Below are 16277 nucleotides of genomic sequence, written 5' to 3'. Positions count from 1 at the left end.
AGATCTTCTTTTAAAATATCTTGCAAGGCAAGTCCACTGGCAACAAATTCTCTCCTGTCTCTCTTTTTGTTTGAGAAAAATGTTTATTTCTCTTTTGAAAGGTAATTTTTCAGGATACAGAATTTTAGGTTGGTAGGCTTTTTCTCCTCAACATTTTAAATATTTCACTGTTCTTGCTTGCATGATTAAGAAAGCAGATGTAATTATATTTGTTCTTATGGATAAGGTGCTCTTTTCTTCTAGTTTCTTTCAGGATTTCTTTTTTAAAAAAAATTTTCTGTAGTTTAAAAATGATATGGTGTGAGGGGTTTTGTTTGTTTTGTTTTATGTTTTGTCATTTTGCATTTTTCCTTTTTGGCATTCTTTGAGCTTCCAAGATCTGTGATTTGATGTCCAGTGTTAATTTGGGGGAAATTCTTGGTCATCGTTTTATTTGTTCTTTTTCTCTCTTCTGGTATTCCCATAACATGTATGTTATAGCTTTTGTAGTTGTTCCACAGTTCTTGGATATTCTGTTCTTTCTTTTTTTTTTTTTCAGTCTTTGTTCTCTCTTCATTTTTGAGGATTCTATTGATATATTCTCTAGCTCAAATTCTTTCCTTTGCTATGTTTTATATACTAACAAGCCTGTTAAAGGCATCCTTCATTTTTGTTGTTTTTTTTCACCTGTAACATTTCTTTTTTGATTCATTCTTAGGGTTTCCATCTGTATGCCTACATTGCCCATCTGTTCATGCATGCTGTTTCTGCCTTATCCATTAGAGATCTTAGCATATTTATTGTTGTCTAATAATTCCAACATCTCTTCCATGTCTGGGTCTGATGCTTGATCTGTCTGTTCACAGTGTGTTTTTTGCCTTTTGATATGCCTTATAAATTTTTCTTGATAGGTAGGCATGGTATCCTGCTAAAAAGGAACTGCTATAAATAGGACCTTAGTAACGTGGTAGTGAGTAGTGGGATAGGGGAAGCATTCTTTGGTCCTATGATTAGCTCTCAGCATTTTAGTGAACCTGTGCACCTGGACTGTGAATATAAATGTTTTTCTTTTCTTTTTCTCTCCACTTAGGTAGACAACATGGCTAGAGTGGGGTGGGGTGGGTATTTTCCTTGTCCCAGGTCAGTTAGGCTCTCATTAACTAGATTCTTCTGAGGGTAGGTAGGCCATGTTGAGAAGAACAGAGTGCTCTGGTGTATTATAGTGGCTACCCATCCCACCCAAACTGTGGGACTCTCAAGTGTGTTTGGGAGTCAAACCAGCAAGTGGAATGACACCCTACCAACTGAGCCACCATGGTCAGGGCTGTGCCCTCTCTCTCTTATGGTTTTAAGAAGATTTGCTGGGTTTCCAGTCTGATCTGCTTTTTACTTGTTAGGATAGACTGGGGACTTTAAAGCTCCTTACCTGTGGGACCAACCAGAAACCACCACTTTTTAGAGCGGGGAAAGGAGGGAGAAAGAGAGGAAGAAAAACATTAATTAAGCTGACTCTTGCACACCTCCAACAAGGGGGCATGTGCCCTGACTGGGTATTGCTTTGACAACTTTTTGGTTCTCAGGCCAGTGCTCAATCCGCTGAGCCACACTAGCCAGGGCCAATCACTGCCTTTTAATTGATGAATCTTACTTGACTAGCCCACTCTGTCAATATGCTAAAGATGTTTTTCTCTATACAATTTTTATACTTATGTAACATTGACTTTTATTTTTAGGTTTAAATTCTTTTTTAAAACATTTTTTCTTTAAATTTTATTTTAATTGTTGTTCAAGTACAGTTTTCTGTCTTTTACTCCCATCCTATCCCACCCCCCCCAGTCCTCCCCACCTTCTTCCCATTTCCAGGCCCCCCCCGCCCAGTTTTTGTCCATGTGTACTTTATACATTCCTGTAAACCCTCTTTTCCCCTGAAATTCCTCCCTTCTTCCTTCTGGTCACTGCTGACAATAAACATTTTTTCTTGGGGGCAGGATACATTTATTGATTTTTGGAGGAAGAGAGAAACATCGATACGTTGCCTCCCATACTGTGCCTTGACCAGGGACCAAACCCACAATGTAGGTATGTACCCTGACTGGAATTGAACCCGTGACTTTTCAGTGCACAGGATGATGCTTCAGCCAGCCAAGCCACCCCTGGCAGGGCTTAGCTTTAATCCCTTTGACATGAAGAGTCTATGATGTCAACTGTAGTTATTGGAAAACACTGATTTTAACTGCTATTTCTTAGTACTTTTTTGTTTACTCATTCAAGTGTTTTACTACTTATTTATTCATATTTTCAAATTCTATATATTGATGTTTATAATGTAGTTTCCTTTATCTAATTGCCTTTAAGTTTTAATGGATTTTAAACTTTGGGTCCTTGAATGATTGAAAATGTCTAGCTTTAGCCCTGGTTGGTGTGGCTCAGTGGATTGAGTGCTGGCCTGTGAACCTAAGCTCTCTGGTTTGATTCTCAGTCTAGGGCACATGCCTGGTTTGTGGGCTAGGTCCCCAGTAAGGGGGCATGTGAAAGGCAACAACACATTGATCTTTCTCTTTCTCTCTCTTTCTCCCGCCCTTCCCCTCTTTAAAAATAAATAAATAAAATCTTAAAAAAAAAGTCTAGCTTTATTTTTTCACATTGTTAATGGATGATTGTTGGCACCAAATCAGTACCAACAGGAATCCCCAATTGGGGTGTGGTGAAGAAGGAAACTGTTCAACGCAAAGCAGCTCAATTGTGATACAGCATGGCTGTGAAAACAGCACAGCTGTGAGGCAGCCCTGGGACTAGTTGGGGCCCTCTCGGGTGCCAGGCCCCTCTCTGGCTAGATAACTTTGCTCTGTTCCTTCCTGGTCTGCTCTTCTCTGGCAAAGCATCTTCAGTGTTTCAGCTTAGTGGGGGAAATAGTCCTGGGTGGAAAGGGAAAGTGTGCTCTCACAGCCAGAGGGAAGCTAGCTTATAAAGACAGAAGTCCCTGCCCCTGGTCCCTGATTGGTTTGGCCTTATGCAAATGAGGACTTCAAATCGTCACAGTTTGATTGGTCTAAAAGACATTGGCCTGATTGGTCAGAATAGAGCCACTCTGATTCTTAGAGCTGTGCAGCTCCAGTTGGGAAAGCCTCAGTCCAATAGCTTAAAATAGGATTGCAGGAACTCCTTTATAAGGCTGACTCAGATAGCAGAAACAATCCCGGCAGGCAGTTCAGTGCAGGCTTCTCCCTGAAGTGCAGTTTGTGTGAGAGCAACCTGTGTAAGATGGCTGCTAGGCTCTGTTTTTGTTTTTAAATTTGAGCCCAGTTAGCCACCAGGAATCTTTTTTTCTTTTCTTTTCTTTTTTTAATTTCATTTACTTATTTAGAGAGAGGGAAAGGGAGAGAAACATCAATGTGTGGTTGCCTCTCATGCACCCCCCACTGGGAACCTGGCCTGCAACCCAGGCATGTGCCCTTACTGGAAATTGAACTGGCAACCCTTTGGTTTGCAGGCTGATGCTCAAAACACTGAGCCAAATCAGCTATGGCTAGGAGCCCTTCTTAATAGGTGTCTTCTTCCTGAGGGTCCACAACATGAATTCTAATTTATTTTTGTATATACTTTCTGTGTTTCAAATAATTTTCTTTCAGACTTCAAAGCTACATCTTTATTGTCTGTTAGCATCAAGTGTTGCTGATACCACTATAATACATGTTTTTCCATAGGCAATATACTTTTTAACCTCTTAAGTAACAAATCAAAAAGTAAAGCCTTCAGTTTTTGTGTTCTTAATAATAAGAATAATCCTATTAGAATCAGTTTGAACTTGAGGATAGTTAAAATGAAGGGTATTGTTGGCTTAAAAACAGACTCCCATTTTCCCTTAAATCTTAAACTTAATAAAGGGAAGATACCTTTAGAGTTAAATATTTCCTCCTGTTGCCACCTTACAGTGTTTTTTAATACTTGCACCATTGACTAATGTTTGTCTTCCTGAGGTAGCATATTCTCTTTCCACCCTTTGGCTACTCCTAAAATTATATATTTTGAATTGGAATGACTCCCTGAACAGTTTGTCTGTTTTCTTAGTGGAAAAAATTAAAAATAAAGCTCATCTTCTGATGCGTGCTCACCAGCCTACAGTGATCGTGGAATGCTGCGGATGGCTCATTGAAACACGAGAAAAACATACACAGAGACAACCAGGCCCTGTGGGGAGGGGAAGTAGGGATGGAATGGCCACTCTCTCTAGTGGGGAGCGCCCCGTTTCCATTCCCAAGCAGATTTTTATTAAGAATACAGACTTAGTTTGTGGATTCACAGTCTGGCAGAAAAGATCAAAAGAAATAGGTGACTTTCAAAGATGCTGACAGAACCCCCGCTGTGATTCTGGGCAGAGTTCAGAGTTTTATCATTTGAAAGGACTACAGGGCTCAAAGGGCTAGTTTTGGTTTCCTGTCTGCGCCTTCAAATTCTAATCTAATAACATCCTCTAGCAAACAGATCTCACAGGATCTTGCATATTCTATGTCCCAGGCCTGATTACCCCTGGGGTCTGCCGTTTCTGGTCTGGGCTGCACCATCCCTGCTATTTCTGCAGGCCTGAGTCAGGCAGAGGAGACAAAGGCAGCCAGGAGACTTGCATTTCTCACATCTAAGAACAAGGACTCAGGCTTTGACAAAGGGGGCAGGGGTTGATGTCCATCACCCCTCCATTTCCACAGCCCCGAGTCTCTTCCCTGAGGTTTCCTTGTGATCAAGCCTGTCTTAGGCTATTCCCTCCGTGGGAAATCTTACCCGTCATTGGCTACCTGATCAAGCCTAGGGGGCCAGGCACAGAACAGGCAGCATTCATGCCAGGGAAATAAGTTTTGTTTCCTTAGTGGCTCCTGGTCTGGAGGTCTTTCACTCAGCCTAAGTCACGGCGGGTTACAGCTTCCTGAGACCAGGCAGGGCCTTCCTGAACAATCTTCCAGGTAGTTTGTAATTTTAGTTCAGATCAGGGGAGTCCAACCCCACAGTCCGTTGGTCATGTATGGTCCAGGATGGCTATGAACATGGCCCAACACAAAATTGTAAATTTACTTAAAACATGAGATTTCTTTTTGAGTGTGTGTCACATTGTCACGTAAAATAAATGTACGTATGCTATCACTATCTGAACGCATGAGTGGCTTCAGTTTTATGGCAGCATTTGGCTTCCTATGTCTTATATTCCAAGCACAGACAGTAGAATTGACATCATCAGACATTGTATGTGCTCATGGTCACTTAGCGAGGCAGCGATTATCAATAATATTTCAACCTACCATTGCAACGTTAGATGTTTAATGTTATTTAGAAGTCGGGTAAGCATTCTTATTTGATTATTGAAGGCACTTCTACACCTCCTTGGTGCCATACATGTCACCCGCCATACTTTACAATCAGTCCTCCCACTTGCCCAGTTTTGGCAGCCAAGAGGGCTGTGGAAGGGTCCAAACCTTGCTTTCTGTTTTCCTGTCAATTAATTTTCATAATAAAAGTAAATAAAGTCCCTTATCTATTCTTATTTTTAATCCCAGCAGTTTCTACAATATCTCAAGATAAAAAAGAATTCAAACAAAAGAAAAATTATGGATGAAGGAAGATTGTTCAGTGAAAAATGGACAGATGACTACTTTTTTGTTGAGGCAAATAGTAAGGCACTCTGCTTAATTTGTAGGGAATTTGTGCAAGTTTTCAAAGACTATAATTTTGTCACAGGTGTGCATAGGTAACCAGGTTCTTAGTGATCGAGGACAAAGAAGTGAACCAAACACACAAAGTTTATAGCATAAAGAAAGAGGGAAGGCTTATTAAGTGATAGTACACTCCACAGGACACGGGAGTGAGCCAGCTCTGAGCAGAGAAGAAAAAAGGACATGTGGGCTGGGGGATTCTATTCTTATAGGGGCAGAAGCATCTTTGCTAGTCTTTGGCGGGCTTTTCCTGCGCAGGTACAAGGAGTTGGATTTCAAAGCTACGGTGCATGTATGGTTTCCCATGACTTTCTTGATTGGCTACTGGAGAAGGGAGTCCCACAATGTTATTTCATTATAATGATATTATAATGAATCAGGGGTAGCGCGCAGGCGCATTCTATGATTCAGAGTTATCCCAGAAAACAGGAACAACCCGTCTTAGGGGGTCTTTGTCATGTATAGATGTTATCTACCTTAGCCCTGCTGGGCCTCTGGAGCTTCCTTCCTGACTATCTCCTGCCTCAATTTGAAAAGACATTATGTGCAAAAACATATTGTGGAATTCAATGCATACGAAGGATTGTGTCGTAAGGACAAAATAGTGGAACTGGAAAAGTATCTGCTCCATAAAAATTTTTTCAAAAAGTTACAACTTGGGAAGATTCCATTGTAAAAACTAGTTATGTGGTATCATCTTTAACAGCAAAAAAATCAAAACCATTTACTGATGGTGAGTTTATTAAGCAATGTATAGAAAGATGGTAGGTATAATTTGCCCTGGAAAAAAGCGGGTATCTCTAAGATAAGTTTGTCTAACCAGACTATAGCCAGGCGAACTGAAGAAATTAGAAAATCTATCAAAAGAAATTTGGAGAGTAAAGCTGCCAATTTTAAATTTTATGTTCTGGCATGGATGATAGTACCGATGCTACAGATATGGCTCAACTTGCTATTTTTATTAGAGTTATTGATGATGAATATAATGTCATGAAGAAATGGCTTCTTTAGTGCCATTAAAAGGCACAAGTAAATCAAGAGATTTATACAAAGCAGTGAAAAATATGTTAAAGCAGTTTTCTTTGTCCATTGTCAACGTATCTGGTATAGTTACTGACGGTGTTCTAGTGATGGTAGGTAAAGGAGAGGGGCTTGTAAAATTAATAAAAGGTGATGCAATTGCTGCCCAAAACTCATGTTTGATGAAGTATCATTGCATAGTACATCAAGAAAATTTATGCACAAAAGCTTTAAAAAATGGATATTGTTATGCAAATCATCATCAAGACTGAATTTCCTTGGTGTGTTCTTCCTTGGGTCCAACTTTTTTGGGACTCTGAGCTTCCTGGACTTCCTGGAAGTCTATTTCCTTTGCCAGATCAGGGAAGTTCTCCTTTATTATTTGTTCAAATAACTTGTCTACTTGTTGCTCTTCCTATATGTACGACCCATGGACATGAACTAAAGGGGAGGCACGTGGGTGGGAGGGGGTGAGCAGGGCAGAGGGGAGTGAAGGGGGAAATGGGACAACTGTAGTAGCATAATCAAAAAAATATATTAAAAAAAAAAAGACTGAGTTTCCTAAGAGCCAAGGGATTGAATGAATCGTCGCCAGTTCCAGGAATTCCTTAAAAATACTAATGCTGATTATGGCAACATCGTTTGCTTTTCGGAAGTAAGATGACTAAGTTGAGGCCAAATATTGATAAGATTTCATGATTTGCGACATGTTATCAAGTCATTTATGGTAACAAAAAACAAATTTGTGCCAGAACTTGACGGTGAAAACTGGCTTACAGATTTAGGATTTTTAGTGAATTTAACTGCTCATTTAAATAAGTTAAACATGTGTCTTCAAGGTGAAAACCAAGTTATTTATACCATGTTTCAAATAATAACAATTCCAAATGAAACTGAAATTATGGCAAGCTAAAATTAAGGCAAACAATGTTATGCATATTGGCTATGCAATATGTTAGGCAAACAATGTTATGCAATGTTGACATATTGGCTAAACAAAGTCCTGTGAACAATGAAAAATGCGCAGCATTGCTTTTCGATTTGATAACAAGAATTTGAAAGCAGATTTCAATACTTACATGAAAATAATCAATATTTTGCTGTATTTCCAATTCCCATTTTCAGTTGACATGAATATGTTACCTGCCAATTTTCAAATGGAATGCATAGAGCTGCCATCTGACATTCAATCTAAAGAAAAATTTGATTGTGTCCCTTTACTAGACTTTTATAGATCCTGTCTTCCCTGAGACAAATATCTCTTGCTTCACAATCATGCCTTATTCATGCCATCACTGTTTGGCAGCACCTACACTTGAGAGCAACTGTTTTCAAGAATGAAACACATTAAGAGTAAAATTAGAACCAAAATATCTGATGAGCACCTTGAGAACGCTCTGAGAATTACAACTACTATCAAACCAGTGTTGATGCACTAGTTTCTCAAATACAATGTCAAACATCCTACTAGTTTTATGATGTCCTCTTTTCTTTCACTTTTATAGTAAAAAAAGTATAAAAATCAGTAATGTTTTATTACTTAGATATGTACATTTTCTATATTAGTGATCACAAACTTGGGACTGGTTCAATGATTTTAAAAGATTTTCGAAAGGGCCACTGCATAATGAGGGTTATTATGTGAGGACTGTTTTGCTTATCTGTGGTGGCGGATATCACAAAAATTATGCATGGACCTTTTTTTTTGTTCGTGAGTTTTTGTTTGTGTTTTTAATGTGTGGCCCAAGACAACTCTTCTTCCAATGTGACCCAGAGATGCCAAAAAGTTTGACATCTCTGGTTTAGATAACACACACAGACACAGACACACACACGGTATCTTTTTTATACTTACAATTCGTATCTGGCTGTTTTAAAATTTAAAACTGCTTTTTACCAAAGTGTTAGTTGAAAAATACATAGTAAATTTGTGTTTTAAACTGCTTTGTGTCTTGAACTGTTCTTTTATTTAGTGAAAATTTTTTTCCAAATTAGACCTTGTGTGAACAGTAATGACCTCACGTTTCCGATTGCCTGCTGGCAGAACCTACAATGTACGAGCATCAGAGTTGGCCCGAGACAGACAGCATACAGAGGTGGTTTGCAACATTCTTCTTCTGGATAACAATGTGCAAGCTTTCAAAGTTAACGTAAGTATTTTATGTCTCTTTTAAAAATGACCTCTGGTTATAAATCTGAATTTAGGGTATATTTTAAAATTAAAATTGTTTATTTATAATACAGTTTAAAATCCTTATTCAATGAAGAAAAGTCTTTGTAGTATGAGTTTGTAACTGTCAAATGCAAGTTCTAATTGAAACTGGGTCTTTAAGAAAGCTGACAGATCAGTGCATTATGATTAGTTAGTGGAGCTGATCAATAATAATATGTGGACAGTTTTTATAAATGTGCTTGAGGATGCTTAAAAGGAATTTGTTCTCCTAAATAACTTATACATTTTCATTTTAATCTTAAACTGCCTGTCAGTCAAACCTTTGCTGAACAAAGATAAAAATGACAGCCCTGATTTTATCTGAGTCTTGTCTGAACTATTTATTTATCAAATATTTGTTCATCTTATTTGTGTATAGCTTTATTTGCTCAACATTATTTGTGAGTTTCATTCATATGATGTGTTGACAGTAGTTGGTGCATTTTCATTGCTCTGTAGCACTCTCTGTCATGTTCTATATATAGTATATGTTACGCATATATACTATATGTTATATATGTAGTATATAGTATTTATATAGTATAAATTATGTGCTATTATTTACTTATCTATTTATTACCATGTCAGATACGCTGTTGCTGAATATTTGGATTGTTTGCACTTTAGGCTCTTATAAATAATGTTGCTAGTGAATATTCTTGGGCATGTCTTGACATATACAATGGTGTATCCCTTTTTTTTGTTGTTGTTAAAAAATTTCAGGCCACCCTGGCTGGTGTCTCATTTGGTTGGAGTGTGGTCTTGTACATCAAAAGGTTGTGGGTCCGATCCCTGATAGGACATATTGTGTGTATCTAGGTTGCAGGTTTAATCCCCAATCAGGCCATGTATGGGAGGCCAGTGTTTCTCACATGGATATTCCTCTCTGTCTCTCTCCCTTTTTCTCTGCCTAAAATGAATGAGAACATATCCTTGGGTGAGAATTAAAAATAATAATAAAATAAGTTTTAGTCCAACAGGAAAGGTAAAAGGGTAGTATAATGAATACACACATACCTACTTTACCTAGATTGACCCATTATTAGCATTTTGTACACTTGCTTTTTCTCTCCTTGATTATTCTGAAATTTCTGACAGTGGTACATTTCACCTGGAAGCACTTCAGCAGCCTAAGTGTCTTATAAATTACCACAGTACCATTATCATACACCAAAATTTAATATTATTAATTTAATAGTAACTAATATGTAGTTCATATTCAAACTGGAATTCCTCATTCCTCATATCTGCATCTCCAAGATAACACCTTCGTAAGGTTTCTGTTGTGTTCCCCAGGTACAATAGTCTTCCCTTATCCACGATTTTGCTTTTTTTTTTGTTTCAGTCAACTATGCTCCAAAAATGTTAAATGGAAAATTCCAAAAATAAGCAATTCATAAATTTAAAATTGCATGTCATTCTGAGTAGTGTGATGAAATCTCACACCATCTCTCCGGTCTGCTTGGGACATGAATCATCCCTTTTTCCAGCATAATTCACACTGTGTACACTACCCACCCATCAGTCCCTTAGCTTTCTTGGTTGGCACATAGAGAGAGAAGGACCACATTCACTTAACTTTTACTACAGTATATTGTTATACTTGTTCTGTTTTATTATTAGTGCTGTTCATCTCTTTACTATGCCCAATTTATAAACTTTGTCATAGGTATGTATAGATAAGAAAAAACATGGTATATACAGAGCTTTGTACTATCTTTGGTTTTAGGCAACCAGAGGTCCTGGAACAGTATCTCCCATGGATGGGGATGACTTTGTTTCTATACTCTGAAATCTTTAAGTAATATGTTATTAATCTTCTGAAATCCTGCCATTTGTGACAGCATAGATGGACCTTGGCATTATGCTAAATGATATAATCTTAAATTTACACAACTTATGTTAGTTATATCTCAAAGCTAGAAGAAAATATGCATCTTTTTTTACCAGTTTTATAGCTTAAAATTTTATATATATATATACATATATATACATAAATATATCCAATGTATACTGTATAGCAGGATCACTAATTTTATCTCTTTTATCCCCAATTCCAAGCAATTTTACACTGGAAAAGGGGCTGCAGAGTAGTGCCTTTAAGGATATTATCTAACATACCCAACTAATGTGCTTTTCCAAAAAGTTAACATTTTAATTTTTTTGTATTTTGTCATTTATTAATAGATAGTTGGAGTATAGTTGCCAAACAGAGACAATATTCAAAGTAGGAAATTCTGTTTTATAAAAATTTCTGGTTAATGGAAACACTCATGTATTAGAGAACTAATAGAAGAAAAGGAGCCTTTTTCCTCTTATTGACTCTTTAGACCTCTTTGAGGCATTTAATAATTCTTGCTTTAATTTAATGTTAGTTAATGTTTATTTAGTTAATATTTAGTTTTTATTTTAACTTACAGTTCTGTATTTGTTTCAAAATTCTATAGGAGGATTTTTTTTTTTTTTACTTATTTTCAGAGAGGTAAAGGGAAGGAGAAAGAATGGGAGAGAAACATCAATGTGTGAGATAAACTTTGATGTGAAAGATATATCAATTGGTTGGTTGCCTCTAGCACACCCCCAACTGGCATCCTGGTATGCAATCCAGGCATGTGCCCCAACTAGGAATCGAACTGGTGACCTTTTGGTTCACATGCGGATGCTCAATCCACTGAGCTATACCAGCCAGGGCTGTAGGAGGATATTTTTATGCTGCTCATCTACCATTTTTCTGTTGGGTACTTTAGTATATAATAGTATATTTTATTTTTGCCCTGGTCAGTGTGGCTCTTTGGTTGGAGCATCATCCTGTATACTGAAAGGTTGCTGGTTTCATTCCTGTTGGGGAGCCTCCAAGAGGCTACCAGTCAATGTTTCTCTGTTACATTGATGTTTCTCTCTCTCTCCCACTCTCCCTCCTTCCTTCCCTATCTGCCTCTCTCCTCCTCTCGTCCCCTTTCTACTCCTCCATTTCTCTGTCTCTAAAAGCAATGAAAAAATGTTCTCTGGTAAGGATTAAAAAAATAGTGTGTTTTAATTTTTAATGTAGTAGCCAATGTGCTGTCTAATTACTCTTTTTTGAAGACATGTATTTAATAAATTTTATATATGTTTATATATTAAAAACCAGTTCTAATAGAGTTGAGTAGATTACTAGAATGATAGTTCCTAAGGTATTTAGAAACTTTTTTTGTCATTACTTCAGGTCATCAAAAATGCAGATTGTTTCAACCACTATGGAAAACAGTGCGGAGGGTCCTCAAAAAATTAAAAATGAAATTGTACTTATGATCCAGTGATTCCACTTCTAGGAGTGTGCACAGAGAAACGTGAAACACTAATTTGAAAGAATATAGGCACTTGCAGTGTTACTTACAGTAGCCAAGATTTGGAAGCAACCCAAGTGCTTACCTTTCCAAGCAACCCAAGAAAACCTTACCTTTCCCAACAGCATGGGTGGGTATAGAGGGTATTATGCTAAGTGATAATAAGTAATAAGTAATAAGCCAGTCAGAGAAAGACAAATACAATATGATTTCAATTATATGTGAAATCTAATGAACAAAATAAACAAGCAAAATAGAAACAGACATAGCTACAGAGAACAAACTGACAGCTGTTGGAGGGGACATTCATGGGGCTGGGTAAAAAAGGTGAAGGGATGAAGCAGTACCGATTGGTAGTTGCAGAATAGCCAGAGATGCAGGTTGCAGCATGGAGAATATAGTCATTGATTGTGGGGTATGGGCCAGGTGGGTGCTTGGGCAGCAGGGGGACCACTCTGTAGAGTGCATAATTTTCTGGCCACTTTGTGTACATCTGGAATTTGTGGAGAATGGTACTGAATGTAAATTGTGGTTGAAAAAAATAAGCTTAACAGGGATAATATGAGAAATTAACTGTTGAATTATAGTATATTTATTCTTCTTAGTATTTGCACCCAAGTCATTCAAACTGTTTGAGTTGCTTTGTACTTTTGTATAAATGCTACATATTTTAATCTGTGTTGAATGGCTCCCTGGTTATGCATTTTGCAACTTGTGCAGTGGTATATGATAAACTGCAAATTAATAGGGACGTTCAACCTCTGATATTTGTTCTCTTAAGTCCATTAAATACAACTGAATGTCAGAAACCTCCATTGTGGGCAGCTGCTTGGTTCACCGGCATTCTGTATTCACTGGAAAGGAGAACTACTCGCTTTCCTCTGGAGATTACCAAGTAATGATTTGTAACATCTGTACCATAGGTGAAATTTTCATTTTTGTCAAAGCCTGCTCTTTTTCTAGTACTTATATCATCAAAGCTTTTTCTGTGTATTTTCCTGAGAAAATGGTGGAATGAAGAAGTTCCAACTAACTTTGTTAGTTCTTCATTCTCTTTCTTTTTTTGGACATAGGAGTGAGATAAATTCATTAGTATTGTATCAGTTTCAAGTTCTGTTTCCACTCAGCTTTGGAACAGCCACTTATTTTACTGTAGCCAGCATATGAAGTGTGTTGTCTCCCTTATGTCTTGAATTTGCCATCAGTTCACCCAAACATGTCTCTATTAAGTACCTTAAAATGTATAGTATATATACTACATGGATTGAGTTCACCACCCTATGAGGATTTTCTCCTAATTTTTGGCTTTATTTTTACTTAAGGACAGCTGTTTAGCAGTAGCCTGTGTGACAAGGAAGAATTGGGGGGAGACTAGCCTGTTCTAGTTATTAGGATTGCATAACAAATTATCCTAAAACATAATGGCATGTTTATTATCTTCAGATTCTGTGAGTCAAGGATTTACACAGGAATGAATTATATCTGTTCATGTGTCAGGCCTCAGCTGAAGACTAGAATCATTTGATGGCTTATTCATACTCATACGACTGGTATCTGAGATCTCAGCTGGGGCTTAAACAGCTATATATGACCTCTGTAGTTGTTCTGGCTTCTTTACAGCATAGAGGCTTCACTCTAAAGCTGAGCATCCTTGAGGGAGTCAGGCTATAGCCATATTGCCTTTTCTGATCTGGCCTTGAAAGTCATACAAGGTTGTTTTATTTGTCAAGGCTATCACAAAGTCACAGTCAGGATCAAAAAAGGGAAATAGGCTGTCTTGATGGAAAGTGGTATGATTCTAGAAGATCATGTGGGATCAAATATTGCTGTGGAGTTTTTGTGAAAGTGTAATTTGACAATAGGTCCCCCTGGTGGCTGCATAACTATACCTGTGTTCTGCCTTCATATATACCTAGGAATGTCTTTGCAGAACTGTCTCCCTTGCTGCTTGAAGGGTAGCTAACATCTTAGAAGTCAGAGATGATAAGAAGGTTTGATTTTTACCCCCTTCCTTTTGCATCATTTAAATTGTTTTTATTGAATTTATGTTTATTTTATATATGTATGTATCTCTATGTGTGTGTGTACAGTTATACATCAAAAAACTGAAATAATATTCAAAATATATGATAATTTATTCAACACATATTATTCATTGCACAATTCTGAGGCATTTCATAGGTAACCATATTTAAAGATGAGAACAAAGCTTACAAATTGGGGATTGCTTTTTGTTTTTATTTTTGTCCATATTGGATTTTTCCTCAATTACTTTTTGGAAATAAAATTATCTTTAAAATACTAACTAGGAGAGTTCTGGCCAAGATGGAGGCATAGGTAGAAACCCTTCACTTCCTTGCACAACCAAAAGGAGGATAACAACCAATTGAAAATCAATAAACAACTGAAAGCACCAGAAAATCAAACTGCATAGAACTCCAAAAACCAAAGAATTAAAGGAAAAATCAACCAGAACAAGCAGACCAATAAGGCGGCAGAGCACATGGGCCCGCTTAAGAAAAACTGCAACAAGGTGGCGGACTGGACAGGTGGGGCTGGCTGAAGGTGAAACTAAGACTCAGTTGACTGTGGACTACATTGGCAGCGGTTGCCATGGTGGGAGAAACTCCCAGTCTCACGTGATACTGAGTTGGAAAGTGCAATAGAGAAGAGCAGGCGAGCTGCACTGTTCTCTCTCTGGCCCCACCCCCACAGGCAGCACGCAGCAGAGCAAAGAGGGTTGCCATGCCTGGGTGAATACCTAAGGCCCTGCTCCTTACAACTTATCAGGTGCGCCAAGACAAAGAAATAATGGCCCAAATGAAAGAACAGAGCCAAACCTCAGAAAGAAAACTAGTAATGAGGAGATAGCTAACTTATCTAATGGAGAATTTAAAGCCCTTATAATCAAAATGCTCACAGAACTGATTGAGCTTGGTTGAAAAATGAAAAAACAAATGAGGGATACCCAAAGTGATATAAAGAAAAATATTCAGGGAACCAACAGTGGCAAAAAGCAAACCAGGAGTCAAAGCAATGATTTGGAACAGAAGGAAAAAATCAACATCCAACCGGAACAGAATGAAGAAACAAGAATTCAGAAAAGTGAAGAGAGTCTTACAAACCTCTGGGACAACCTGAAACATTCCAATATCCAAATTATAGGGGTGCCAGAAGGAAAAAAAGAAGAGCAAGAAATTCAAAAGTTATTTGAACAAATAATAAAGGAAAACTTGCCCAATCTGGTGAAGGAAATAGACTTGCAGAAAGTCCAGGAAGAACAGAGAGTGCCGAAGAAGTTGGACCCAAAGAGGAATACACCAAGGCACATCATAATTAAGTTACCTAAGATTAAATATTAAGAGAGAACCCTAAAAGAAGCAAGAGGAAAGGAGACAGTTACCTACAAAGGAGTGCCATAAGGCTGTCAACTGATGTCTCCAAAGAAATCTTGCAAGCAAGACAGGGCTGGAAAGAAGTATTCCAAGTCATGAAAGGCAAGGACCTACATCCAAGATTGCTCTATCCAGCAAAGCTATCATTTAGAATGGAAGGGCAGATGAAATGCTTCCCAGATAAAGTCAAGTTAAAGGAGTTCATCATCACCAAGCCATTATTATATAAAATGTTAAAGGAACTTCTCTAAGACAAACAAAATCAAAACTATGAACAATAAAATGACAACAAACTCAGAACTATCAACAAATGAACCCAAAAGAAAAGAAAAACAATGAAAACAAAACCAGAACATGAACAACCAGAACATGAACAGAATCAGAGAAATGGACATCACATGGAGGGATTTCAGTGGGGAGTGGGAAGGGAGGAATTGGGGGAGGAAAAGGTACAGGGAAGAAGCATAATTAGTAGGCATAAAATAGTTGGGGAAAGATTAAAAATGGTACAGGAAACAGAGGACTCAGAGAACTTATATGCACAGCCCATGAACATCAACTAAGAGGGGGGATACTGGAGGGGTTGGGAGCAGGGTGGAGAGGGGATGAAGGGGAAAAATTGGGAAAACTGTAATAGCATAATCAA

At 37.8% G+C, this 16277-nt stretch overlaps 1 protein-coding gene across 4 annotated transcripts in view; it reads left to right on the top strand.

Annotated features, from left to right (window-relative positions):
* PTPN4 (protein tyrosine phosphatase non-receptor type 4) overlaps nt 1–16277 on the top strand; it is a 288687-nt gene that overhangs the window by 35946 nt on the left and 236464 nt on the right. For 3 of the 4 annotated variants that reach the window (XM_045825868.1, XM_045825866.1, XM_045825867.1), the window contains exon 2: nt 8694–8848. In XM_045825868.1, coding sequence (XP_045681824.1) covers nt 8711–8848 — 138 coding nt within the window. In that variant the 5' untranslated portion in view covers nt 8694–8710. Of the gene's footprint in view, nt 1–8693; nt 8849–16277 lie in introns of those variants that run through there. The other variant, XM_045825869.1, reaches the window with a different exon arrangement.

The sequence above is a fragment of the Phyllostomus hastatus genome, unplaced genomic scaffold (assembly GCF_019186645.2).
Source record: "Phyllostomus hastatus isolate PE091 unplaced genomic scaffold, TTU_PhHast_1.1 phas_scaffold_60, whole genome shotgun sequence".
Classification (NCBI taxonomy): domain Eukaryota; kingdom Metazoa; phylum Chordata; class Mammalia; order Chiroptera; family Phyllostomidae; genus Phyllostomus; species Phyllostomus hastatus.
This window is presented reverse-complemented; position numbering and strand designations above follow the sequence as displayed.